Raw genomic sequence first — 27918 nt, 5'->3', positions numbered from 1 at the left:
AAGATTTTATTCATTTGAGAGAGAGAGAGAGCACAAGCAGGGGGAACGGCAGGCGGAGGGAGAGGGAGAAGCAGGCTCCCTGCTAAGCAGAGAGCCCAATGCGGGGCTCGATCCCAGGACCCTGGGATCATGACCTGAGCCGAAGGCAGACGCTTCACCGACTGAGCCACCCAGGTGCCCCCTTGGCTGCACTAAATTGTGCCTTCACTCTGTTCGCTCTGCTGCTAGTCACCAGTCTCTTATTACCTCCCCAGTCCATCTCTCTCATTGCCTCCCCACTTGCTAATCTGTCTAAAACTAAGGCTAGAGCCCATCACTCCTCTCCTTGAAAACCTTAAGTGGCTCCTCGTTGCTATAGTCCACACCACTGTGGAGAGCCTTGTTTCTCCTAATTTTTTCTTAACCTCAGGGTGTCTGCCATGCACAGGGCCTGGCATGTAATAGGGGCTAAGAAAGTATTTGTGGGCTGAGCAATTCCTGATTGGGATCCTGGAGTATACACTGATAAAACTCATTTCGTCCTTTATGATTAAGTTAACCCTAACTGCTGTAACAGCTCAGCTCCCCGAAATGTCAGTTCGTTACCATGATAGTTTCTTGTTCCTGGCTTACTCCAGTGCAGGTATCCCTCTTTCGGTTTTGTGGTGCTGCATCTTTAACATACGGCTTCCAAGATTACCTTGGAAGACATTTCCGGTTTGGCCAGCCAGAAAGGGAAAACAAGAGCATAGAGAATCACCCATGGAAGATTCTTCTAAGCCCAGCCAGTGGTATACATTGCATGTGCCCACATTCTGATGGCTAGAATTCAGTCACATGGCCACTCCTAACTTTGCAAGGGAGGCTGGGAAATGTAGTCCAGCTGTGTGCCCAGGAAAAAAAAAAAAGACGGTGGATTTTGTTGAGCATAGCAGTCTGTGCCAGTTTTACTACATTAATCCAAACCTATTCAGGTAAGTTCTTGGTCCAATTATCTCTCTTTGCTGTGAACTGAATCGTGGTCCCCTAAGGTTCATACGTTGGAAGTCCTACCCTTCCAGTGATGATATTTGGAGACGGGGCCTTTGGGGGAAGTACCTAGGTTTAGATGAGGTCGTTGGCGGGGGACCCTCATGATGGGAATAGTGCCCTTGTAAGAAGAGACACCGAGAGCTGGATCCCCCATGCGTAGGCGCGCGCAGAGGTCACGTGAGCGCACAGGGAGATGGCCAAGAGAAGAGGCCTCAGGGTGACTGCTACCTTGTCACCACCTTGATCTTGGGGGTCCCAGCTTCCAGAACTGAGAGAGCAAGTCTTTAAGGCACCCAGGCTGATGGATACATTCCTCCCCCCCCAACTCAGGTCCCCTAGTGACAAGTGAGAGTAATCCAGAGCAACTCTGCGTTTTCCTCTAGACTTCTCTCAGCTGGAGCCACCAGAGTTTATGCAATCTTGACTCATGGAATCTTTTCTGGCCCGGCCATTTCCCGCATTAACAACGCATGCTTTGAAGCAGTAGTAGTCACCAATACCATACCTCAGGAGGATAAGATGAAGCATTGCTCCAAAATACAGGTGAGGAGGAGATTCTCGCAAAAGAAGACTCCGCGAAGTATTTTCAGGAAGTGGTTGCCTATGGCGAGTTAGGGGTCTGGATTCTGAAGATGTCCTCCTTTGCTCTTAAAGGGCTGAGTCTGTCATCAGGATCTGTGACCCAAAAGTTCAAAAAAAAAAAAAAATCACATGTAAAAATTCCGATTGCGAGGTGAACCTCTGGAGGACAGAGCATCAGGACTACAGCATTTCAGCAGACGCTCTCAGTGATTGTGATACACACTCACATTTGCAAGTCCATGCTTTACACTTGAGTGTGTGTCACTCTGAACTGTTGGCCCCCAGCAGACACAGTGGGAAACCTTTAAACGGGGGGTACACCCCTCAGAACTTCAGTGTCTCTCAGAGCATGCTCTGGAAACAGCCCAAGTTAGTTACCTAAGGTTCTCGTTAAAATGCAGGTTCCTTTGTTCCACCCGAGACCTACAAAACCAGGAGGTCCTGGGACCCCTCCTTTAATTCCCCCAAGTAATTAGACACCAACATTCAGGGGCTGTTGGCGCTAAAAGAACAAGGCCTTGCCTCATTAAAAATGTGTACAGTAATCCCTTAGCTTTCTGGAATTCATATGGAGAAGTGGAGCACCGATGTCCCTCTTAAGGATTTGGTTTTTCAGCTGAAGCATTCCCTTTTTTTCACTGCTGAGGATCTGTAAGTGTCGGCGCACCACCGTGTTGGTGAGTCTGAGTCAGGGGTGTTCCTCCTTGAGGACTTTGGCCCTTTCCTAAGTGGTTATGTTAAAAAATACTATGCAGAAGGTAGCTGGGGGCGGCTCACGAGGGGACACAGCCTAGTGCAGCAGCCTTAAGGGGAAGGCGCCTCGTCAAGCTGCTCACCAGGGTTGGCATCTGTCTGTGTGCTACTAACCTGATGCTCCTCTCGGCTCCACTAGGTGATCGACATCTCCATGATCCTGGCAGAAGCCATCAGGAGAACTCACAACGGGGAGTCAGTTTCCTACCTGTTCAGCCACGTCCCTTTATAATAGAGTAACTGCTGAGGCTTTTTACGAAGAAAGTGAACCCCGCCCCCTTGTTTTCCCTTGGTATTTGATGACAAATTGCGCAGAAGGCCCAGCTTGCCTCTGGCGAAGCTTTCTCCACCCCTCATCGGGTATATTAGCATTTCTCCTAAATGTAGAGAAAGACGGATTGAGATGAACTGCTGAGCTGCGCACAGCAAGAGTTCAGGCTTTGGAGGGTGTTGTGTCGGGGTGTGAATGTGCGGGGGCGGGGGGGGGCGGGGGGGAAGCGCAGACTACTTTGCATGTGAATACTTCAGGGTTTCCTTGGTTCAGAACTACTGGCCACAAAGCCCCCCTCCACCCCCAACCTGTGACAGGCTCTCAAAAGTCTCTGCGAAATGACAGCAAGAACCCTAGGCCACCCCAGCCCAGCTCGGGCCGCTGAGTCCTGTAAAGCTGCAGCTCTCTGGAGGGGGTGGGGGTACCCGGGATGGGGGGGGAGGCAGCACACAGGGCAGTGAATGCTTCTTGGGAGGAAAAAGCCTGATCCTTCACCCCCTGCTTGGGGATTGTGTCACTGGGATTCTCCTTTGTACCCGTTCCTTTCCATTTGGCTTGACCTTCAGCCATCTTGCCCTTCCCCTGGCCAGATGTCCTCTGGGGTGCACGTGTTCCTCGTACCAGTCTTCTGGAAAGCAAAGTCGCTTCCTGCTACGTCATCTCTTAACACTGACACAGGATTATTTTTGCCGTAGCGTTATCTTCCTTAGCCCGCTACCGCCGTGGTAGTAGGTGTTAGGTGGGGTCGTAGTGCCTTTTGATTAATTTAAATATTTCATCTTCCTTCCATCTCTTTGGCCTCTCCAGTGACCTGCGATTTCTGTTAAAAAGACTGATGTTGCTGTCTCTCATAGAGGAAACTAATAAAGTGTCTGTGTGTGATTCGTTCGTCCGTATCGTGTCTGTACTGATCTTTCTGCTCCAGGGTTGGTCTAGGGGTCTTGCTGCCCAGCGATAGCTCTGAACTTCCGTGTCTCTGGACCGTTAGCTGCGTGGTTAAGCCCAGAGAAGGCCTTGGCCGCAGTTCTGTTCAACGGTAAGACCTGGAGAAGTCTGGGGTTTACCGAGAACCAAATACGGTGAGATTCTGTGCCTTATACCTGAGGGACAGCGCGTGTCGGGCCTGCTGGATCTCCGGTTCTTCTTCCCGGGGCTAGAAAGTCAGTACTTTCTCAATTTTCTAGAATTTATTCATTTGGAACTAATTTTGCCAAATGCAAACGTTCCCTCAATCAGTAGTAGACACACGTGTGGCATTTAATTTCAGGCCTTCTAATTAAAAACTGGGGAAGATGAATGTGTACAATTGAATGAATTATGCATTCCAGAACGCTCAGTGGGTTTTTGTTTTTGTTTTTTTGGTGCCTCATCATATAAGGGAGTTCTTTTACTTCGGGTGAAGCCACATGCTTCTGGAGCTTTGTGCAGAGGGCCCCTTTATCTTTGAAGCCTGCTTCTGCTTTTGTTTGCCTCAGTTGCGCTTTATGTTGAATACTGGGATATCGACTTTACAGTGAGTCTTTTGGAAAAAAAAAAAAGGGGGGGGGTGATTCCAAAGGGACCGAGGTGGGCACTGAAGTATGTGCCTCTGACCTGCTAGCCCTCGTTCACGTCATCGGGCCTTCACTCCGGCAGCCGCTGACACGGAGCCTCAGTGCCCTAACCTGCCGACCATGCAGTTCCCTCAAGTATTGGATCAGTGGCTCGGGGCTTGCTGTGTCCGAACATTTTGACTGTACTGTGGGCCGCCTTGGGTAATCCAGTTCCTAGATAATCCCTCGGTCCCCACCTTTGGCCCCTGTGCCTGGGGGAGGGTCAGTGTTCAGTTTCCCGTGACACCCAGCAAAGCGCCGTAGCATCTCCGAGACCGTTTCTTTTTGCCTCTAGTGGGAGCGCCCCACGTGCCCTGGAAGGCAAGTGATCCTCGACTACGGAACAGCAGCAGGAACAGACGTGGCGGGGTGGGAGGGCGAGGCACCGGAGCCGAATGGGCCTGCGCCTGTAAGGGCCAGATGACTGCTGCGGAGCCAGAGGCATCCCCGGCTTCTACTCCACACCCCTCACCTTCCACCCTCCGAGCCAGAGGGGAGATTGCTCGGAACAACACTAACCTCACCACACCGAGTCCCCAAGCTAATGCCTTTATACAAGAGTCATCTCAAACTGGGGCTGCTGGTCTCCCCGCCGGATTGGGAAGTGAAGCATTTTCTGCTAGAGAGTTTATTTAATTGGACTGTTAATAGCATGTAGCCCTTGACCTGAGGGGTATTAAGCTCATGGAAAAAGCCTGTAGTTAAAAAAAGAAAAACCTGCCCCTCTTAGCGATCTTGCCTCCTACCATCTCTTACTAGCTCTTGGTTGTGGGGGAGGGTAAGAGGCTTCTGGAAAGGAATCTGGTTATTGGAGGCACCTCCCGCACAAAGAACTCTGGAAGTGAGGATGAAGAAAGAAGGCTCTGCACTGCCGCTGGGCCCCCCAAGCCGACTGAAGACCACTGAGGGAGTAAATGCCCTATTGGTGGAAACAGCCATTACATTTGGTCAGGAGGGGGAGCCAGCTTCCTACCTTTCAGTTTGCACCCCTAGTCTCCCGCCAGATGCGTCCTCTAGGGATGCCAAACCCCCACCCCCCCACCCCTGCCCATCACATGATAACTGAGGTCACCAGAGTCCTCTATACTGCCCTCAATAGCTGCAAATGGGAGGAGGGAGGATTAGAATTAATACAACCACGGGGCAGGAACATACTGGAAGTTAATTCACACCTCATTTTCAGGCCAAGGATTGACCTTGTGCCTGTTAGTCATTTGCTGCCTTTTTGCCAACTGCTGGCTCTCCCGGAAGGCTGTTCTTACAGGCTCAGCCTTTTGCAAACGATTATCCAAAAGAGCACACTGGGGTATCTCCCCCCCCGCCGTCGCCCACCCCCCAGCTGCTTGGAACAGGTGGCTCCTGTCATGACGTCAGGTCATGGTTTCAAGGCAAGAATGCTACAGCTCAGGACTCCCCCCTCCTACTTTATTCCTGCCATGTTTTGAGACCTGTTTTTCTCCTGCAGATCTTTTTTCTACTAGTCTGAGACTCCCTGTTTCAGAGTAAAGGAAATTCTGCCCCGAATCCTGATGGATAAAATTCAGTATTCCACGGAGTCTCTGATAAAGCATTTCTCCTAAGTCCCCTTCTTCAAAGTCTAGGTACTTGTGGGACAACGGCAGGGGGCTGGGATAGCGGCAGGCATATTCAGACCTGGAAGACCTGTGGTCACGATTATCTAGTTCTGCTCTCCAAGGCCCCAAAGATTGCAAAGGGAAAAGGCTTGTGGCGGCTGGACAGACTGCTCCCACCCCACCCTTCCCGAGATCACTTTGTGTCTCAGCACCAAGGGCTCCAAGAAAGAAGACACTTCTTCCTGACCACCATCTTCCGTTCCGCCTCACTCTCCTGCCCGCACCCCTGGATGCCCTTAGCCTCTGAGGTGCCCAAGTAGTCTTGCCATGAAGCTTCTTAAGCCCACTTGGCCGTTTTTGGGAATGTTCCCTTCGTGGTTTTTGTTTTTTGTTTGTTTTTGCTTGCAGAGTGACTGGGAAGGAGAGAGAGAGGGGCAGGGTAGCTTTTTCCATCGCAGCCCTTGGTCACCTCACCAGCCACCGCCGCCCCCCCCCCCACCCGAGACTCAGAAACCTGGCTGGCTCCTTGCTCCAGCTTGAGTCCATGTGAGTGTGATCCTCTGTTGCTGGCCTATTGGATGTCCCTCGGCGACAGGCTACTGTCCCTACCCATGCGCTAAGCCACCAGAGTGAGACCCTTCTCCCGTCTTTCCCTTTCCCTGAGCTCTTTCCCCCAAGGTATTCTTCCAATAGCTCAGCTACCAACTATAAAGTTCCAAATAAGGGGAGGGGAAAGCTCATTTTGCAGCGGGGCAACAGGCCTTCATCCCGTTCCCCTCCACCCTGCTTTGTGTTTTCAACTGGCCCCATCCTTAGATTTTCCAAGTCCCCACCACCACACTCAGCGCATCCACTCATGCCGCAGCGGGGTCTTGTCGCTTCATCCATAGTGTTGCCCTGAGCTCACTCATATCTTGTGACTCTGATCCAGGGTTTGAATATAAGGCAAAAGAGGGCAGCCAGGCTTGACCAATACATTTTGCAAGGGCACTACACGGAACAGCGGTTTTCTACCTCTAGCATGGACGTTAGCCTGGAGCCACACTACTCAACCTCAGTCCTCACCCTCAAAGTTCTTGGGGTAGGGCCTCTGGTGACCCCGTGCATGGGGACTCTGTGGCGCAGGAGGGGCTGCAGCCAGGCAGGGGAGGGAGGGCTGCCCAGCAGGAGTTGAAGCCTGGCTGAGGACGCTGCCCTCCTCCCGTCCCTTGGCTGCAGTGGCCACCTGGCCCACGGGACCCGTCACTGCTGCCCAGCTGCCACTAGGGGGAGCCAAGCAGAGGACGGCGGTGGGGGGACGGGGCGGGGGACTAGCTCCAGCCTTGAGAGGCGTGAGCAGGAGCCTGAGCACCTGCTGGTCCTCCAGGTCCCCTCTTCCCCTTAATACCCCCAGCAGCCAGGGGGACAACACGGTGCCCGATTCCCATTCATCCGGCAGACAGGAAGGTGCGCAAAGTCTAAGTGCGCAGCTCAATGGCTTTTCACAAACCAAGCGCGGTGCCAGATGCTAGGGACCCAGAAATGAATCTGACAGGGTTCCCCCCACCCAGGCGCTCTGGTCTAGAGAGGAAAACAGGGCATTACAATTACGTGTGATGAGGCCTGTGGTGAGGGAAGAGCAAGATGCGATGGGAGCACAGGAGGGGGGGCGCCTCAGCCAGTGTTGGGAGTCAGGAAGGCATCCTGGAGAAAATTATTTTGACTTTGGAAGCAGTTGATTAGAAATTCGCCAAAGGAGGGATGGGGAGAAGGATCTTTCAGGCAGACAGAAGAGCATGTGCTTACGTGGGCCCCCTAAAGAACGGGGTGTGTGTGTGCGTGTGTGCCTGTGTATGTCTGTGTTTGAGGGTAGGATGGGGAGCTGTGATGAGGGGTGGGGCTGCTGTGACCAGATCCTGAAGGATCTTCGAAGTAGAGTGACCACACACCTGTTGTCCCAGTGTATTTGTTGATGGCACCACCTTTCGCTCTCAAAAGCGCCCTGGTTCAGATAACAATGTAAGCCTGTTATATGGGAACCCTACTCGTGGAAGACGTACTCTGGTGTTTGAGCTCTATCCTGGGAGCAAAGAGGAGCCACTGAGGGGTTTAAGCAGGGTGCTGACTGGGTCGGAGTCACTCAGTTAAAGTGGCAGTGATGTGAAGAGCGGATTGGGTGGGGGGCGAGAGTGAAAGAGGGAGAGGGGATGAGGGCAGCCAGGGCAAGAGAAGACCCATTTACAGTAGATCTGGGAGGAAAATGCCACAGAACCTGGTGACGTTTTGACGTTTGATTGAGGGAGAAGGATGCCCGAGTGCCCGGCGGACGCTGGTACCGTGGAGTACCGGGGATGAGGCTGAAGTTTGGTTGAGGAACTGCTCAGTCCCAGGTACCCCGCCCGGGGCACCTCGCCAGGAGGGCTCAACGGGCAGCCTTTGCAGCCAGCGGAGAGGAGGCCATCGATACACTTTTGCCCAAATGCCCTCTCCAGATAGTCCTGAAGCCGCAGGGCTGCAAATGAGGCCAGGCTCGAGTATTCTGGGTGTTCGAATCCAAAGGACAAGGAGAAGTTGGGGGAGGTCATGGAACCCCAGGAAAGATGGGCTACACTGGAAAAGGTAAAAAGGGTTTTAAAATGCACAAGATAAAAATCTGGGTTATAGGTTATCTACAGAAGGAAAATAAATAGAAGCCAACAGAAGGTTCTGACAGAAAGAGATGGGGGTCTTTTGAAAATTATAGACAGGGGCGCCGGGGTGGCTCAGTCGGTTAAGCGCCTGCCTTCGGCTCAGGTCATGATCCCAGGGTCCTGGGATGGAGCCCTGCATCGGGCTCCTCTGCCTGCCTCTGTCTCTCTCTGATAAATAAATAAAATCTTTTAAAAATATTTTAAAAAAGAAAAAAAATTATAGACAGTTCACGGCAGCATTACAGACAATTTGGGAAACGTGCGTGAAAAGCCTTAGCTCATAATCTGTCACGTCATCACAGTGAAGATTATTTCAGTGTATTTAGGAGGTATGGCTGAGTGAAGCAAGAGGTAGAGCCACAGGCTAACTGAGGAGGATCTACGGTAACCGTTTAACAAGTCCAAGGCCAGACTTGGAAGGCTACAGCAGCAAGCCAGGCAGAGAATGGCAATCAGAGACTCATGGAAGGGTGGGGGTGAGGGCTCCAGAGCCTTGCGTCCATGCTGAACAGAGTCCCTATGCTTTTTTTTTTAATTAAAATGTTTATTTTGAGATAATAAAAATAGATAATTTTGACATCCTAGGCAGTTGTAAAAAAACAATAGAGATCCCATATGCCCTTCACCCTGTTTCTCCCAGTGTAACATCTTGCAGAACTGTAGTGTAATATACAACTGGAATTGATTCATTGATACAAACAAGATACAAAGAGTGCCATCACCACAAGGAGCCCTCCACTGCCTTAAATAACCCACCCCGGCCCCCCTCATTAACCCCTGGCAATTAACTAACCTGTGCTCCATTCCCAAGATCTTGTCATTTCAAGAATGTTGTATAAGTAGAATCTGGCAAGATGTAACCTTTTGGCTTTTTCTTTAAACTCAGCCTTATTCTCTGGAGGTTCATCCAAGTTGTATGTTTCAATAGTTTGTTCCTTTTTAGTGCCATGGTATACTTGTACCAATTTGTTTAACCATTTACTTAACGAAGGACATTTGTGTTTCCGGGTTTGGGCTGAGAATAAAACCACTGTTGACATTCATGTATAGGGTGTTGTGTGAACCTAAGTTTTTACTTCTCCAGGATAAAAGCCCAGAAATGCAGTCGCTGAGTTGTATGGTAGTTGCATGTTAAGTTTTTTGTTTTTTTTTTAAGACACTCCCAAACTGGTTTCCAGAGTGGTCGTACCATTTTGCATTCCTACCAGCAATATATGAGTAATCCAGTTTTCAAACTGCTATAGAAACATAAAGATGGATGGAAATTAAGATGGACACACTTAACGCTTCAGCAAGGCTTGACTGAGGTGAACAGATTTTTCTTTTCCTCATTCTTGAAATATTTTCCTATAAAGCCCCTCAGCCTTTTCCTCCCTGGGCGGGTCTGCAGTTTTGGAGGCATTAGCCTGCTGCAGCCTCCTTTGCCTTGCAAAGTAATAAAACTATTGCTCCTCTTAATTAATTTATTTAATTTTTTGAGAGAGAGACAGCGAGTGAGCAAACGGGGGGTGGAGGGGCAGAGGGAAAGAGAGAGAATTTTAAGCAGGCTCCATGCCGGGCATGGAGCCCGCCTTGGGGCTCGATCCCAAGACCCTGAGATCAGCACCCCAGCCAAAATCAAGAGTCGGATGCCCAGCCACCCAGGCGCCCCTATCATTCTTCTTTATCCCCAAATTCTGTCTTTGTGTTCTATTTCGGCTCCAGAGCACAGAGATCGGTTTTCGACAACAGTTTCTCTGCATCCTCACCAGCATTCAGTGTTGTCACTAATTTTTTTTTTTTTTAATTTTAGCTACTCTGATAGGTGTGTAGTGATGTCTCATTGTGGTTTTCATTTTCATTTCCCTAGTGGCTAATGAGGTTGGACATCTTTTCACGTGCTTATTTGCCATCCTTCTATCCTCTTTGCTGGGGTGTCCAATCAAGTCTTCCCAAGCTCTCTGTTTTAGCTGGCTCTCTCTGACACTGCTCCAGCCCTAGAAGGGGAAATTCGCATCACCCCAGGACTGCCACCTGGGGGCTGAAGTACAGGTCCCACTCAGCATGTGTTGACAGCTAAGTGGGGAGCCTCCTTGTTACTGCAGGGTGGGATTGGGAGTTCCAGCTTCTGCCCAACTTCCATTGATCCCTCCTGGCTGGGAGGGGTAGGAGTTCCTTGTAGCTACTCCCCACATGACCTCCACTGACACCACAAGGTTGGAAGAATGTGGTCTCGCTACTGCTAGGTGATGGTGAAAATCTTCAAGTCTCCACCAGATCTGACACTACCCAGCCAGGAAGGGTAGATATCACTGCCTAGTGGGGATGGAAGTCCGGGCGCCCCGCATGGTCTCCACTGATACCGCTGGAGGGGAGGAACCTCATTATCATTCAACCAGATGAAAGTCCCACTTCTCTACTTGCTCAGTCTTCTCTCACACCCGTTGGCAGGGGGTGCAGGTGACAGCTTGTGGTGTTCAGTACAGCCTGAAGTCGAAGTCTCTGCTCCCTACGTGGCCTTAGCTGGTGGGGGTGGGGCCCCAGTTATTCCTGTGCTGTTTGGATACAGTAGAAAAACGGATGTCTACAATTTTCTGTTTTCTTAGGCTGCCCCTTTCCTAGAGAGAGATGCCTTTTGCTGGGGTTCTTTTGCCTGTGCCCATTGGCGTTTCCTGGTCATTGGCTTCTCCAGCTTCAAGTCTGGAATATATGAGGCAAAAAGAAAACCCAGAGAACTCACGACCATTGCTGTTCCTTGAGTCAGATACCCCTAGCTACTCTGCCTTTTCTCCACCTCTCAGAGTCTTCTATGGTTGTTTCATATCTAATGGCCAGAACTTTCAGTTGTACTTAACAGAAGGAATAGAAAAAGTATGTCTACTTGATCTTCCCAGAACTTCGTATGTCTCTGAAGAAATCAAAAGTTTCTGTTGTATAATATATAGGGAAGTTAACAATTCACAAGTTTATAGCTCACTGAATTTTCACAAACTGAACATACCCAGCACCCAGATCAAAAAACAGAACATGGGGCACCTGGGTGGCTCAGTCGGTTGAGCATCTGACTCTTGGTTTGGGCTCAGGTCGTGATCTCCGGGTCGTGGGATGGAGCCCCACATGGGGCTCCACACTCAGTGGGGAGTCTGCTTGAGGTTCTCCCTCTCCCACTGCCCTTCCCCCCACTCGTGCGTGTGTACATGCACACGCGTGCTCTAAAATAAATAAATAAATAAAATCTTTTTAAAAAAAAGCCAGAACTTGACCAGCACCCTCTTGACTCCTTTCAGCCACTACTCTCCACACTAGAGTAGCTACTACCTCTATGGTTCTTCTTATTTTTTTATTTTATTTTATTTTTTTTATGGGTCACTGAGGCCTTTTTATTCTGCACACAAAACCACCAGGGACTGGGGCGCCTGGGTGGCTCAGTCGTTAAGCGTCTGCCTTGGGCTCAGGTCGTGATCCCAGGGTCCTGGGATCGAGCCCTGAGTTGGGCTCCCTGCTCAGCGGGAAGCCTGCTTCTCCCTCTCCCGCTCCCCCTGCTTGTGTTCCCTCTCTCGCCGTGTCTCTGTCAAATAGATTAAATCTTAAAAAAAAAAAAAAAAAAAAAAAACCACCAGGGATCTCGCCTGTGGACACCTCAAGATTATAGAGCAGACAGACGTGGCTCCAGACGCTGGGCGGGAAGTGAGGTGAGAAAACAAAGACTTGGGCCAATCACACGGTTACAGAGCTAGGGTTTCCAGCAGGTTCCAGATGGTCCAGTTTGACTTCCGCAGCAGTTCTGAGGAAGCAGTGAGAACATCACAGGGAGGGGAGAGGACAGTTAACTAGCAGGGGCCTGTGGTTCTTACCTGGCTGGCCTAGCAGAAGGGCATCAATAGCTTGAGGTGCAACCTGACGGCCTTAAGTTCTCTCCAGTGCATGTGTATGTGCACACGCGTGTGTTTGAGTGTGTGTGTGGGGGGTGTGTGCGTGTCACAAGCCCTCTTGCGTGTAGGACTGCGGATTTGGGCACACAGCTTTTATCAATCTGACTCCCTTGCCTAGACCCGTGGGTTTGAAAGTTCTTCATAGACCCGGATTCAAATCTGAGTTTTATTATTTTCCAAAAGTTGAGTGTAGTGACTAAGAGAGTGGGCTTTGAAGTCGAACCTGAGTTCAAATCCCAGCTCTGCCACTCCTCAGCTGTGTGGTCAAGAAGGGAGCAGTAACAGTATAGACCTTGGGGCGGTGGGGGTGAGGATGAAATGAAACGCCCCCTGGGAAGTGCGTAGAATAGTGCTTGACGCATAACCCAACCCTCCATCAACAGCAGTGTTACTTAGCATCAATTGCAGTAAGGCTGTTGTGAATATCGATGCAAATTCTATCAAACACCTGGTAAGGTTCCTGGCACTCAGTATGCGCGAGTTCACCTCCTTCCTCCCTGCAGGGAGCAATAAGGAATCAGTTCCAACTGCAATTTTGTTCCCATGGGTTGGAGGGAGGGAGGGAGGGAAAAGCTTCAGGGGGGAGAGTAGCTGTGTTGTGCTGTCCTTCTGGGCGGGGGGGAGTTCCTGCCAATATGCAACATGTCTCCCTTTTGACAGACTTCCTTCCCCTGCTGAGGAACAAGGTCGGCTCCCACTGCCTCTCTTCATGCCCCTACTGGGGACTCTGTCCATAAAAGCCTGAATGGAGTAGAAAGCAATAGGGAAGGAAAGCCAGCCTATTTCCATAGGTTGAGGCCTGCCTGCCTCCCTAGCTTTAACACTGTCTACTTCCCTCTTAGTCTGGCAGAGTAAAGGCTCCGGAAGGTTCCAGGCTAGCACAACCCCATGTCCTAGCTTGGCCTCTGTGAGTCCTTTCCTCTCTGGCAGATAGTACGGGCTTGCTCTGCCCAGGCCTGCCTTGGTGAAGGCCCAAGGTGGCTCTCAGTCCCCCAGTTTGGGTGTGAAGGGGAGAGCTTGTCACTAAATGTCAAAAATGCAGTTTGATATAACCTTCATTTTTAAACCATGCCACAACACATCTCTGTGAGGAGAGAAAGAAAGAGTATGCAGAAGTTAAACAGAGCTAGGGCGTTCCAGCTCCCCAAAGTTTGGGGGTCGGCTACACTAATAACTGAATGTAATTTATGGGCTCCTGATGCACCTTGTTCCCCTGCAGAGAAATTTGCTACAGGCTGCAGATTTATGGCGTTGCCCTTCTGTCTGCAGACAGCAGAGGGCCTCATTAGCACAAACTCAACGTCATGGGCAAATATATGGGAAGGGAAGTCGGCCAAGGTTCCAGAAGCACAGTAAAACTTTGATAACAGAAATGTGCAAGAAAATTGGCTGTTCAGCTGAATTCTCTCTCTCTCAAAAAAAAATATTTTATGAGTTAATAGGCGCTGAGAAAACCTCATTGTTCTACTCCTTGTAGTTGAAAATGCATGCAAAATTCCCACATTGTCTTCACTGCCTCAACTATTAATACGGATCCTAGGTAGGGTTGCCAGCTTTCGAAAATAAAAATACAGAATGTCAAATACAGGACCTTATATAGTTTAAAAAATAAGACTCTGGGGGCGCCTAGGCCTTTGGCTCAGGTCATGATCCCAGGGTCCTGGGATTGAGCCCTGCATCGGGCTCCCTGCTCAGCAGGAGAGTCTGCTTCTCCCTCTCCCTCTGCTCCTCCCCCCTGCTCGTGCATGCGCTCTCTCTCTCAAATAAATAAATAAAAATCCTTAAAAAAAATAAGGCTCTGAAAGACAGAGAGAGGAAGGTAGAGTAGCTATAGGTTCTCATAACCTGAGCAACAACATAGTGGTGAGTCTTCTGGATTTTCTTTCTGCCTTGCATATCCTGGACTGGGCACTGGAGACACAGGGAACCCAGAAAACCAGCTCTATCTGCCCCAAGCCAGCAGAGACCCCGTGGGAAGCCAAGATTTCCACCCTTGCTAAGCCGTAAGGATGTGTCCCCAACCTCCCATCAGGGTGGTTTCAGAAAAGGCCTAGCATGGGTCCCTGGGCTTCCGGCACCAGGGGGCCCTCACCCCATATTGTCAGTGGGGGTACTCCTGTCCCTCAAAGAGGGGCCTCTTGGGGATCCTGAACTCCCACTCCTGTTCAGTCTCTGGGTGTTACTGGAGCCTGAATGGGAACCCTGGACTTCTACCTCACCTGGCTCATTATGAGACCATGTCTCTCTTCTCTCCCCGGTGTGGTGTCTGAGAAAGCTGGCTGAAATAGAAGCTTTAAACAAGATCCAGAGTCTCATAACACCCCACATGTCTAAGCTGCAATAAAAAATGACTCGTATTTCCAGGAACCAGGAAGATCTCAGGCTCACTGAGAAAAGGCAATCAATAGATGCCAACCCCAGGATGATAGAGATGTTAGAATCATCTGACAAAGATTTTAAAGCAGCCATCATAAAAATGCTTCAGTGAGCAAATACGAACATGCTTGAAACTAGTAAAAAATAATAGACCATCTCAGCAAAGAAATAGAAATATAAAAGGACAATTGGAGATTTTAGAACTGAAAAACAAAAAACAAACAAAAAAAACAGTGGCTAGGCTCAACAGCAGAGTGGAGGGGCCAGAGGAAAGTATCAGTGAGTGAACTTGAAGATAGAACAACAGACATGACTCATTTGGAACACCAGAGAGAAAATAGATGGAAAGGAAAAAGAATGAAACTTGGGGGCTTGTATGACTCTAACCAAAAAAATCTAACATTCATGACCTCAGAGTTCAAGGAGAGGTGGAAAAGGATGAGGTTTAAAAGGTACTAGAAGAAATAATGGCTGAAAACTTCCTAAATTTAGCAAAAAAAAAAAAAGAAAAAACAAAACCAACAGATTGAAGAAGCTGAGTGAGCCCCAAATGGGATAAACCCAAATATAATCCACACTGAAACACATCATGGTCACACTTTCAAAACCCAAAGACAAAGAAAAAAAATCCCAAAAGTAGGGAGAGAGAAATGATACTTTACCTATAGGGGAAAAACTTCAAATGACAGCAGATTTCTCATCAGAAACCATGGGGCCAGAAGGAAGTGCTGACAGAAAACTATCAAGCCAGAATCCAATGAAAATACCCTTCAGGAGCCACGGGAGAAACCAAGGCATTCTTTAGATGAAGGAAAGCGAAGAATGGTGTGTCATCATCAGACCTACTCTGAAAAAGTGGCTAAGGGCAATTCTCTAAACAGAAAGGAATTGACAAAAGAAGGAATCGACTCTTGGAACATCACAAAAGAAGAAGAACACAGTAAGCCAAAATATGGGTAAATACAATAGAAATCCTTCCCCTCCTGAGCTTTCTAAATCAGGTTTGATGTTTGAAGCAAAACTTATAATCCTGTCTGATGTGGCTCACAACGTATGTAGAATATTTAAGACAATTATATGCTGGTCGATTATACTTTAATAAAGCTAGAAAAATTAATAAATAGGATAAACGACAATTATGAATGAGGGAGGGTAAAGGGACATAAAGGGAGATAAGGTTTCTGTTTCACTCAAAATGTTAAGATGTAGACATCCGTAGCCTGTGATCAATTATGTACATTTTATATCATGCCCAGAGCAGTCGCTAAAATGTTGTACAAAGAGATGCATCCCAAAGCGCTGTCGATACAACATACCTTGCTTTATTGTGCTTTAAGGGTTTTTTTTAAAAAGATTTTATTTATTTATTTATTTGAGAGAGAGAATGAGCAGGGGAAGGGGCAGAGAGAGAAGAAGCAGGCTCCCCACCACACGGGAGCAGGACCCAAGCCGAAGGCAGACGCTTATCCCACTGAGCCACCCAGGCGCCCCAGCTTTGTGGATGTTGAAGGTTTATAGAGACTTTACATGAAGCAAGTCTAGTGGTACCATTTTCCCAACAGCATTTGGTCATTTCATGTCTGTGTGTCACAGTTTGGTAATTCTTGCAATATTTCCAAAAAAATACTTTTTTTTAGACATAATGCTGTCACACACTTAATAGACTACAGTGTGGTGTAAACATAACTTTTATATGCACCGGGAAACCAAAAAAATTCATTTGGCTCACTTCATATTTCTGTCAGCACTTCCTTTTGGCCCCATGGTTTCTGATGAGAAATCTGCTGTCATTTGAAGTTTTTCCCCTATAGGTAAAGTATCATTTCTCTCTCCCTACTTTTGGGATTTTTTTTCTTTGTCTTTGGGTTTTGAATTATGATAGTCGCTTTATTTGTGGTGGTCTGGAACCGAACCCACGATACCTCTGACATATGCCTGTAATTAAAATATAATTCTAAAAATGGTAAAAGCAAAACACAGGCAGTTAGGGAAAAGAAACAAAAACAGAAAAACAGGAAACCAACAATAAAATGGTGGTCTTGATCTCCAGGATAACTAGCAAATAATTACATTAGATGTATATGGTCTAAATACACCAGTTAAAAACCTTAGATTGGCATAGTGGATTTAAAAAACATGAAAATTATACGTCAAATCGGTTTAATTTAAAAAATCATCTAGAGAACAAGCAAGCACAAGCAGGGGGAGCAGCAGTGGGAGAGGGAGAAGCAGGCCCCCCACTGAGCAGGGAGGCCGACATGGGGCTCGATCCCAGAACCCTGGGATCACGACCTGAGCCGAAGGCAGATGCTTCACCAACTGAGCCACCCAGGCGCCCCAAAAATAAAATCTTTAAAAATAATAATCATAAATTTAAAAAATCTTCTATTTTTTTTTTGAAACATGGGGAAGTATACCAGATTGATATTAACTAGACTTATTGTGGTGATCATTTTGCAGTATATGCACATGTATTGAATGTTGTGCCCCAGAAACTACTAGAATGTGGGATGCCAATTATATCTCAATTTTTTTAAAGTTAAAAAACATTCCGGACACGCAGCTAAATTTGAATTTCAGATACACAAGGACTAATTTGAAAGTGTAAGTATGTCCCATGCAATGGCTATCTGAAATTCCCCCTAGCCACCGTTTTCTTACCAGTTTTTTTATTTCTCCTACAAATCAATAGCGGGAAGAAAAATAAGCAGTTTAACTCATGCGTCCCCTCCGAGGAAACGGAGTTGACTGTCCATGAGGTAGAGTTCTCTCCCAGGATTATTGTGTGGATTAAACGAGCTCATGGAAACGAAAGCCCTTCGCACCCAGGAGTTGCTCCAAAAATGTTACTTTCATCCTTTCCCAAAACATCAAGAACTTTCGGACATCCTCAGCCTGGCCGTGGCTCTGAGATAAAACCCAGCTGATCCTCTGGACGCTGAATGTCATTATTATTTCGGTAACGAAAGTAGGAACTAAAATTCAGTGACTTGAATTTTTTTAGAAAGATAAGACATGGTTAACACAAATCCGGGCGGTACAGAACGGTATTCCGACGAAAAGGAAATCTCTCTCCTATCCCAGGCCACAGTCCTCCACTTCCTCTCCCTAGAGGCAACCGCTGTTACTAATGTATCCTTCCAGAAGCATTCTATGCATATGCATGCCTATATATAACCCTCTTTTTTCCCACCAGTGTGAACATACTAGATGTACTGTTGTGCACCTTCGAGCACTATTTTTAGCTCCTAATTGCCTGGCTGCAGTGGGATCCAGGCGGTTGATCTTGAGGGTCCTTATGAAAAACAGCCCTTTGAAACTCGTTGCTACCGCTGTTTTAAGAATGTTGTCAAGGATGTCTTTCATTGTATCCCACAGCATCCTCTCTGAGGACCCCCGGGAGGAATTCCTGTCTGATCTGAGTACTAAGAACAGTTGCCCTTCTGAGCAATGAGTTTGTTTTTATCTCCTGGACATTGTGAATTGTGTAACGATAAGGTTTCCCCTTTCCTGTTGGCTGCTAGAAAGCTTAGAGCCAACTTTGGGGCCCACGCCTCGGGGGAGCAGAGGCTTTTATGGTATGCACTTCTACCCTTATTCTTGGCTCTGCTTTCTGCCCACCCTTGTTTTGCTAGCTTTAATTTCTGCTGCCCTGACTTACCTTGTGTGTCCTTGTAAGCGGACTGAATATCTTTTCTGAGAAAAGGTGAAGCTGGAATAATTAAATAACCTCCTGGCTTTACTCACTCTCTCCGGCCCCCACCTACCCCTCCTTTATCTCCCATCATATCTTTCCAGAAGCTTCCCAGAGCTCCCCTCCCATCTGCTTAGCAATGACTCTCCCCTCCAACCTTCTATCCCAGATGGCCTCCATTGCTGTTGGGCCTTGCGGGGTGGGGGGGAACATTCTTGCTTGTCATTGCCCCCATCCCCACCCCTCACCACCGTCCTCATCTCCGTATGCATTGTGGGCAGCCTTTCAATGCTTGATTCAATCATTCTAGGACTGAAGACTCTGGTGCCTGGCCACACATTAGAACCATTCTCCATCCATCCAAGATTCCAGCTGGGCCTGCCGTTTGGTAATGTCAGTATTATGTGCTATAAGAACAGGGCCATCCCAGGCTCACGTTACCTCTTGGGACCAAGAGAAGATTCCATAGAAGAGATGAATTCTTTTCGAAGGGAGCTGCATCCCAGCTAACCTTGATTCCCAGGTGAAGGGTTTGAAGGCCCAGGAAGGCAGAGTGATCTCTGGAAAAGAGCATGAAGACCCTACAGAAAACTTAGGAGCCCCAAGTTCTGTTCCTAGACCTGCTACTTGAGTGGCTGGTCAATGTTGGACCAGTCCTGTCCCATCTCTGGACCCTAGTTTTCTAATCCCTAAAGATAAAAAGATTAGAGGATCTTAGGGGTGCCTGGGTGGCTCAGTGGGTTAAGCGTCTGCTTCAGCTCAGGCCATGATCCCAGGGTCCTGGGATGGAGTCCCCCATTGGGCTCCCTGCTCGGCAGGGAACCTGCTTCTCCCTCTCCCTCTGCCCCTCCCCCCGCTCGTGCTCTCTCATGCACATGCTCTCTCTCTCTCAAATAAATAAAATCTATTTAAAAAAAAGAGAGAGAAAGATTAGAGGATCTTTAAGGGCTCTTCCAGCTTTGGCAGTTCTTGGGTACATGCTTCTGACCACTCTTTTCATGACCTCTATCCACTCCCTCCCGTCCCGGGCATTTCCCAGCAATCTCAGCAGATCACTCGGTTCTGCTCTTTCTGAAGGATGTGCTCATCCCTTGCTGCTGCAAATCTGCCTGGACTGGGCTCACTAATAAGACATTTCTAGTCCTCGGCCAGAGAAGGGAGGGTCCTGCAATTACCAATCTTCTAAACTGGCAGAGATGCCCCTGTAGACTATGGTAGCCTGAACGTAAATGTAACACAGTAAGACGTTCGAGGGAAAGCCAGCTAGAAGGTCCAAGAGGTCCGCTGCTTAGCTAGCTGATTTTCCATCTGATGCATCTGCAGGACTGTCCATTTCACACTGCAGCTAGTGGATGGTCTGGACCATAATGGATGCTGTTCACTGTGCTCTCGATTCACACAATGACATCCCCGTCAGAGCGGACAGTGCTCAGAAGTTCATAGGTGCTCTTTCCCACGGAGTGGTTATTTTTCTTAAACAGATATTTTTAAAATTCAGAAATGCTTAAAACATACAGAGACAGTCGCTGATTCTAAAACTTCGTTCTTGAGTGCAGGCTGGGGCCAGTCCTATTCAAAACACGTTCAATGAAGGAACTCATTCTTCATAAAAACCCAATGAAGTTGGGACCTTTATAATGAACACCTATGTAGCCACGACCAAGAGTTAACAAATGTTCTTTTTTTGACATTTTTACTTTGGATCCTTTGAAAGAATTCAAACATCACCGAAACAGCCAACACTGCCCATTGGCTGTCATCGTTCTAAAGTTGATGGTTGGTGAGAGTGTGTTGGATTTATGTCTCTGTGCTTTTCCTACGTAGTGTATATCCACATACAGGATGTAACACGGATGTCTGTTTTTTAATTTTACATAAATGGTGTCATCACGTACACTTCCTTTTTTTAAATTGCTCTTTTTAAGGTTTTATTTATTTATTTACTTGTTTATTTATTTGAGAGGGGGGGGAGAGCACAAGCAGGGGGAGCCGCAGAGGGAGAGGGAGAAGCAGCCTCCCCACTGAGCAGGGAGCCCGATGCGGGGCTCGAGCCCAGGACCCTGGGATCATGACCCAAGCCAAAGGCAGATGCTCAACCAACTGAGCCACCCAGGCATCCCTGCACATTTCCTTGTGAAATTTGAGTGGTTAGTTTTGTACCTTGCTATTGTGAATGGCCTTTGTTCATGTAGTTTCCAGATGCTACAATGTCAACCGTTAGGGCCCATCTAGACTTTTCCTTCACCATAGGGCTCCTAATTCCTTCACAGCCTTGGGCTTCGAGAGGTCTTCCCATCAATTTCATCAGTCCCTAGAGCTTCAGTAATTACCTGTGGAGTGGTTGACAGATCTATATATACAGCCAGACTTTTCGCCTGATCTCCAGGCCCGTACATCCTTGTCCTAGCTGGACACTCTTGTCTGGATGTCTTAAAGGCACCTCAGGTTCAACCTGCATCAGACTGAACTCATTTGCACCTTCCTCTCTAAAACAAAAAAACAACGCTTGGAAGAAGTGTCTATACACATGGTTTTGATGTCTCGCTTCCTATACACTCGTGTGTTTTAAATCCATTCAGTCCTGAACTCATTCCCATCTAGCTTCCATTCTCACCTCTGCACCAAAACCGTTCTTTTTTTAAATTTTTTTCAAAATTGAAGAAAAATTGACATACAATTTTAGTTCCAGGTATAGGATACAGTGATTCCCTATTTATATACATTATGAAATGGCCACCACAGTAAGTCTAGTTACCATCTGTCATTATACAAAGTTGTTAAAATACTATTGATAACATTCCCCATGCTGTACATTACATCCCCGTGTCTTTATTTATTTTGTGACTGGAAGAATGTATCTCTTAATCCCCTTCAAGAGGATTTCGTCTCTCCCTCCACCTTCTGCTTCTCTGGCAACCTCCAGTTTGTTCCCTGTATCTCTATCTATTTTGTTTGTTCCATTTTTTTTGTTGTTGTTTTTTAGATTTCACATATAAGTGAAATCATATAGTACTTGTCTTTCTCTGGTTTATTTCACTTAGCAGAATGCCCTCTAGGTCTATTCATGTTGTTGCTAATAGCAAGATTTCATTTTTTATGGCCGAGTAATATTCCATTGTATTTATTTACCACATCATCTTTATCTTTTTATCTGTCAATGGACACTTAGGTTGCTTGCGCATCTTGGCTATTGTAAATACTGCTGTGCTGAACATAGGAATGCACATCTCTTTCCAAATTTGTGTTTTTGTTTTCTTGTGATAAATACCTAAAGTGGAATTGTTGAATCTTATGGTAGTTCTACTTTAATTTTTGGAGGAACCTTCATATTATTTTCCATAATAGTTGTACCAATTTACATTTCCACCAACACCGCATAGGGGTTCCCTTGTCTCCACATCCTCGCGAACGCTTGTGATTTCTTGTCTTTTTGATAATAGTCATTTCGACGTGTGAGGTGATATCTTGTAGTTTTGATTGGCATTTCCCTGATGATGAGTGATGTGGAGCATCTTTTCATGTGTCTGTTGGCCATCTGGATGTCTTCTTTGGAAAAATGTCTATTCAAGTCCTGTCTATTTTTTATTTTTTTAATCTTTTTTTTAAGGATTTTATTTATTTGTCAGAGAGAGAGAGAGAGCACTAGCAGGGGGAGCAGCAGGCAGAGGGAGAAGCAGACTCCCCACTGAGCAGGGAGCCCGACACTGGGCTCGATCCCAGGACCCTGGGAGCCAAAAACAGATGCTTAACCCACTGAACCACCCAGGTGCCCCACTCTGTCCATTTTTAAATTGGACTTTGGGTTTATTTATATATATATATATATATATATATATATATATATATATTAAGTTGTAGGAGTTCTTTATCTATTTTAGATATTAACCCCTTATCAAATATATTATTTGCAAATATATTCTCCCATTTAGTATGTTGCTTTTTTGTTTTATTGATGGTGTCCTTCACTATGCAAAAGCTTTTTATTTTTTTTAAGATTTTATTTACTTATTTCGGGGGGCAGGAGCAGAGGGAGAGGAAGAGGCAGGTTCCCCACTAAGCTCGGAGCCAGATGCAGGGCTCAATCCCAGGACCCTGAGATTATGCCCTGAGCTGAAGTCAGATGCTTAGCTGACTGAGCTGTCCAGGTGCCCCGCAAAAGCTTTTTAGTTCAATTTAGTCTCATTTATTTACTTTTGCTTGTCTTGTCCTTGCCTGAGGAGACAGAGTAAAAAATATCACTGAAACCAACATCAAAGAGCTTACTGCCTATGTTTTCTTCTAGGATTTTTATGGTTTCAGGTCTCGCATTTAGGTCTTTAATCTATTTTGAGTTTATTTTTATGTATGGTGTATGAAAGTGGTCCAGTTTCATTCTTTTGTGGGTAGCTGTCCAGTTTTCCCAATATCACTTACTGAAAAGACTGTCTTTTCCCCATTGTAGATTCTTGCCCCTTTTGTCATAGATTAATTGACCATGTAAGTGTGGGTTTATTTCTGGGCTTTCTATTCTGTTCCATTGATCTGTCTGTTTTTGTACCAATACCATACTGTTTTGATCACTACAGCTTTGTAGTATAGTTTGAAATCTGAGTGCTTGATACCTCCAGCTTTTTTTTTTTTTTTTTTCCTCAAGCTTGCTTTGTCTATTCAGGGTCTTTTGTGGTTTCATACAAGTTTTAGGATGAGTTGTAATAGTCCTGGAAAGAATGTCATTGGTATTTTGATAGGGATTGCATTGAATCTGTAGATTGCTTTGAGCAGTATGGGCATTTTAACAGTATTCATTCTTCCAATCCATGAGCATGTTATATCTTCCCATTTATTTTGTCACCTTCAATTTCTTTCATCAACATGTCACAAGTTTCAGAGAACAGGTCTGTCACCTCCTTGGTTAAGTTTATTTCTAGGTATTTTATTCTTTTTGATGCAATTGTAAATGGGATTGTTTTCTTAATTTCTCTTTCTGCTGCTTCATTATTAGCATGCAGGAATGCAAGGGATTTCTGTATATTGATTTTGTATCCTGCAAACTTACTGTATTCATTTATCAGGTCTAATAGTTTTTTGGTGGAATCTTTAGGTTTGCTTTATACAGTGTCATATCACCTGCAAATAGTGAAAGTTTGACTTGTGCTTTACCAATTTGGATGCCTTTTATTTCTTTTCCTTGCCTACTTGCTGTGCCTAGGACTTCCAATACTATGTTGAATAAAAATGGCAAGGGTGGGCATCCTTGTCTTGTTCCTAATTGTAGAGAAAAAGCTTTGAGCTTTTCTTCATCAAGTATGATGTTAGCTGTGGGTTTGTCATACAGGTCTTTATTATGTTGAGGTAAGTTCCGTGTACACCCACTTTGTTGAGGGTTGTTATCATGAATGGATGTTAGATTTTGTCAAATGCCTTTTTTAAGTTTATTTATTTATTTGGGAGAGGGAAAGAGTGAATGGGGGAAGGGATAGAGGAAGAGGGAAAGAGAGAATCTCAAGCAGACTCCTCGCTGAGCATGGAGCCCGATGAGGAACTCGATACCATGACCCTGCAATCACGACCTGAGCCAAAACCAAGAGTCAGACGCTTAACCAACTGTGCCGCCCAGGCGCCCCTCAAATGTTTTTTCTGCATCTATTGAGAGGATCATGATTTTTATCCTTTGTTTTGCTAATGTGTTGTATCAATGTTGATTAGTTTGTGGGTATTAAGCCATCTTTGCATCCCTGGAATAAATCCCCCTTGATTGTTGTGAATGATCCTTTTACTGTATTGTTGAACACAGTTTGCTAATATCCTGTTGAAGATTTTTACATCTATGTTCATCACATATATTGACCTATAATTGTCTTTCCTTCTTCCTTCCTTTCTTCTTTCTTTCCCTTTTTCTTTCTTCTTTCTTTTTCTTTCTTTCTTTCTTTCTCTCTCTCTTTCTCTCTTTCTTTCTTTCATAATGTCTTTGTCTGGTTTAAGTATCAAGGTAATGCTGCCCTCATAGAATGAGTTTAGAAACATTCCTTCCCCTTAAAATTTTTGCCATAGTTTGAGAAGGACAGGTATTAACTCTTCTTTAAATGTTTGGTAGAATTTGCCTGTGAAGCCATCTGATCATGCAGTTTTGTTTTGTTCCTTTGCCTTTCTGTGCTATTGGTTGTAACTTCTCCTCTTTCATTTCTGATGAATTTATTTGGGCCCTCTCTCTTTTTTTCTCATGATGAGTCTGGCTAAAGGTTTATCAATTTCATCTATCTTTTCAAAGAACCAGCTCTGAGTTTTATTGGATTTTTCTATTTTTTCCTCTCTATTTCATTTATTTCCAATCTGATCTTTATTATTTCCTTTCTCCTACTAACTTTGGGTTTTATTTTTCTTTTTCTAGTTCCTTTACGTCTAAGTTTAGATTGTTTATTTGAGATTTTTCTTGTTTCTTGAGGTGAATGTGTATTGTTATAAACTACCCTCTTAGAACTGCTTTTGCTGTGTCTTAAAGATTTTGGAATGTTGTGTTTTCATTTTCATTTGTCTCAAGGTAATTTTTTTTTAAGATTTTATTTATTTACTTGACAGAGAGAGACACAGCGAGAGAAGGAACACAAGCAGGGGGAGTGGGAGAGGGAGAAGCAGCTTCCCGCCGAGCAGGGAGCCCGATGCAGGACTCCATCCCAGGACCCTGGGATCGTGACCTGAGCCGAAGGCAACACTTAACTGACTGAGCCATCCAGGCGCCCTTTATTTCCTCTTTAATTTCTTCATTGACCCATTGGTTATTTAGAAGCATGTTGTTTAGTCTTCACATTTTGTGTTTTTTCCCAGGTTTTTTCCTGTAATTAATTTCTAGTTTCATAGTGTTGTGGTCAGAAAAGATGCTTGATATGATTTCAGTCTTAAATTTACTGAGACTTGTTTGGTTGCCTAACATGTGCTCTATCCTGGAGAATGTTCCATGGGCACTTGAGAAGAATGTGTACTCTGCTGTTTTTAAAATTACAAAATTAATTTAAAAAAAAATCTTATAATTAACATACAGTGTTATATTAGTTTCAGGTGTACTGTATAGTGATTCAACAATTTTATCCATTACTCGGTACTCATTATAAGTGTACTCTTTGGAGTGCCTGGGTGGCTTAGCCGGTTAAGCGTCTGCCTTTGGCTCAGGTCACGATCCCAGGGTCCTGGGATCAAGCCCCACATCGGGCTCCTTGCTCCATGGGAAGCCTGCTTCTCCCTCTCCCACTCCCCCTGCTTGTGCTCTCTCTCTTTCTGTCAAATAAATAAATAAAATCTTAAAACAATAAGTGTACTCCTTAATCCCCATCACCTATTTCACCCACCCCCACATCCCCTCTGGTAACCATCAGTTTGTTCTCTATAGTGAAGAGCCTGTTTCTTAGTTTGTCTCGTTGGTTTTGTTTCTTAAATTCCACATATGAGTAAAATCATACGTTCTCTGCTGTTGTTAAATGAAATATTCTGTATATACCTATTACGTCCATCTGGTCTAATATATTGTTTTAGGCCAATGTTTCCGTATTCATTTTCTGTCTGGATGATCCATCTATTGATGTAAGTGGGGGTATTAAAGGCTCCTATTGTTATTGTATTACTGTCCATTTCTCCCTTTGTGTCAGTTAATATTGGCTTTATACATTTAGGTGCTCTTATGTTGGGTGCGTAAATATCTGCAAGTGTTCTACCTTCTTGTTGGATTGATCTCTTTAACGTATGTAATGCCCTTCTTCATCTCTTGTTACCGCCTGTGATTTAAAGTCATTTTGGTCGGATATAAGTATCGCTACCCCAGCTTTCTGTGGCCATTTGCATGGAGTATCTTTTTCCATCCCTTCACTTTCAGTTTGTGCATGTCTTAGATTTGAAGTGAACCTCTTGTAAACAACATATAAATGGATCTTGTTGCCTTTTTTTTTTAATCCATTCAGCCACCCTAGTTTGATGGGAGCAGTTAGTTCATTTACATTTTAAATAATTATTGCCATTTTAAAATTTGTTTTCTGGTGGTTTTTGTAGTTCTTTTCTTGCTCTCTTCCCTTGCAATTTGATGACTTTCTTTAGTGTTATGTTTGGATTCCTTTCCCTTTATTTTTTGTGTATTTATTATAGGTTGTTGGTGTGTGGTTATCATGAAGTTCACATTTAACAACATATATATATATATATATATATAGCAGTCTATTTAAAGTTGGTGATCCCTTAAGTTTGAACACTCTTTTTTTAAAGATTTCATTTATTTTTATTTGAGAGAGAGAGTGAGTGAGAGAGAGAACATGAGCGGGGGGGGGGCAGAGGGAGAGGGAGAAGCCGACTCCCCGCTAAGCAGGGAGCCCGATGCGGGGCTCAAATCCAGGACCCTGAGATTGTGACCTGAGCCGAAGGCAGACACTTAACCGGCTAAGCCACCCAGGAGCCCCTAAGTTTGATCACGTTCTAAAAGCACTACACTTTTATTCCCAATACCCACATTTTATGTTTTTGATGTCATATTTTACATCTTTGTGTGTGTATCCCTTAAAAATTATTGTAGATATGGTTGATTTTACAACTTCTATCTTTTAACCTTCAGATTAGCTTTTTTTTTTTTAAGATTTTATTTATTTGTCAGAGAAAGAGCAAGCACAAGCAGGGGGAGCAGCAGGCAGAGGGAGAAGCAGGCTCCCTGTTGAGCAAGGAGCCCGATGTGGGGCTCAATCCCAGGACCCCGGGATCATTACCTGAGTCGAAGACAGCCACTTAACTGACTGAGCCACCCAGGCGTTCCCTCAGATTAGCTTTATAAGTGGTTGATCTACTCCCTTTACTATATATTTGCCTTTACCAGTGGGATTTTTTTCTTTGATATATTTTCCTATTTCTGGTTTTGGCCTTTTCTTTTCTAGTTAAAGAAGTCCCTTTAATATTTCTTATAAAGCCAGTTTAGTGGTGATGAGTTCTTTTAGCTTTTGCCTATCTGGGAAACTCATTATCTCCCCTTCAGTTGTGAATGATTACATTGCCAGGTAGAGTATTCTTTGTTGAAAGTTTTTTCCTTTCAGCGCTTTGAATATATCATGCTACTTTCTTCCTGCCTGCAAAATTTCTGCTGAGAAATCTGCTGAAAGTTTTATGGGGTTCCCTCATGTGTAAATAATTACTTTTCTCTCTAGGCTTTTAAGATTTTCTATCTTTAATTTTTGATATTTTAATTATAATATGTTTTTGTATGGATCTCTTTGGATTTGTCTTGTTTGGGACTCTCTGTGATTTCTGGACCTGGATGTGTGTTTTCTTCTCCAGGTTAGGGAAGTTTTCAGAAGTTACTTCTTCAAATCAGTTTTCTGCACCCTTTCTCTGTCTCTTCTTCTGGGACCCTTACAATGTGAATGCTAATATGCTTGACATTGTCCCAAAGGTCCCTTAAACTAATCTCATGTAAACATTCTTTTTTCTGTTTGCTGTTCAGTTTGGGTGATCTCTACCACCCTGTCTTCCAGATTGCTGATCCG

The 27918-nt window shown here is 45.4% G+C and overlaps 1 protein-coding gene across 1 annotated transcript in view; it reads left to right on the top strand.

Moving 5' to 3' along the window:
• The window catches only part of PRPS1 (phosphoribosyl pyrophosphate synthetase 1), an 18370-nt gene extending 14871 nt beyond the window's left edge, over positions 1–3499 (top strand). Inside the window, exons 6-7 of the mRNA XM_081808448.1 lie at positions 1395–1554; positions 2486–3499. Coding sequence (XP_081664574.1) covers positions 1395–1554; positions 2486–2578 — 253 coding nt within the window. The 3' untranslated portion in view covers positions 2579–3499. The remainder of the gene's footprint in view (positions 1–1394; positions 1555–2485) is intronic.
• Positions 3500–27918: the final 24419 nt, after the last annotated feature.

The sequence above is a fragment of the Leptonychotes weddellii genome, chromosome X (assembly GCF_054177405.1).
Source record: "Leptonychotes weddellii isolate Sample4059 chromosome X, ASM5417740v2, whole genome shotgun sequence".
NCBI lineage: Eukaryota > Metazoa > Chordata > Mammalia > Carnivora > Phocidae > Leptonychotes > Leptonychotes weddellii.
This window is presented reverse-complemented; position numbering and strand designations above follow the sequence as displayed.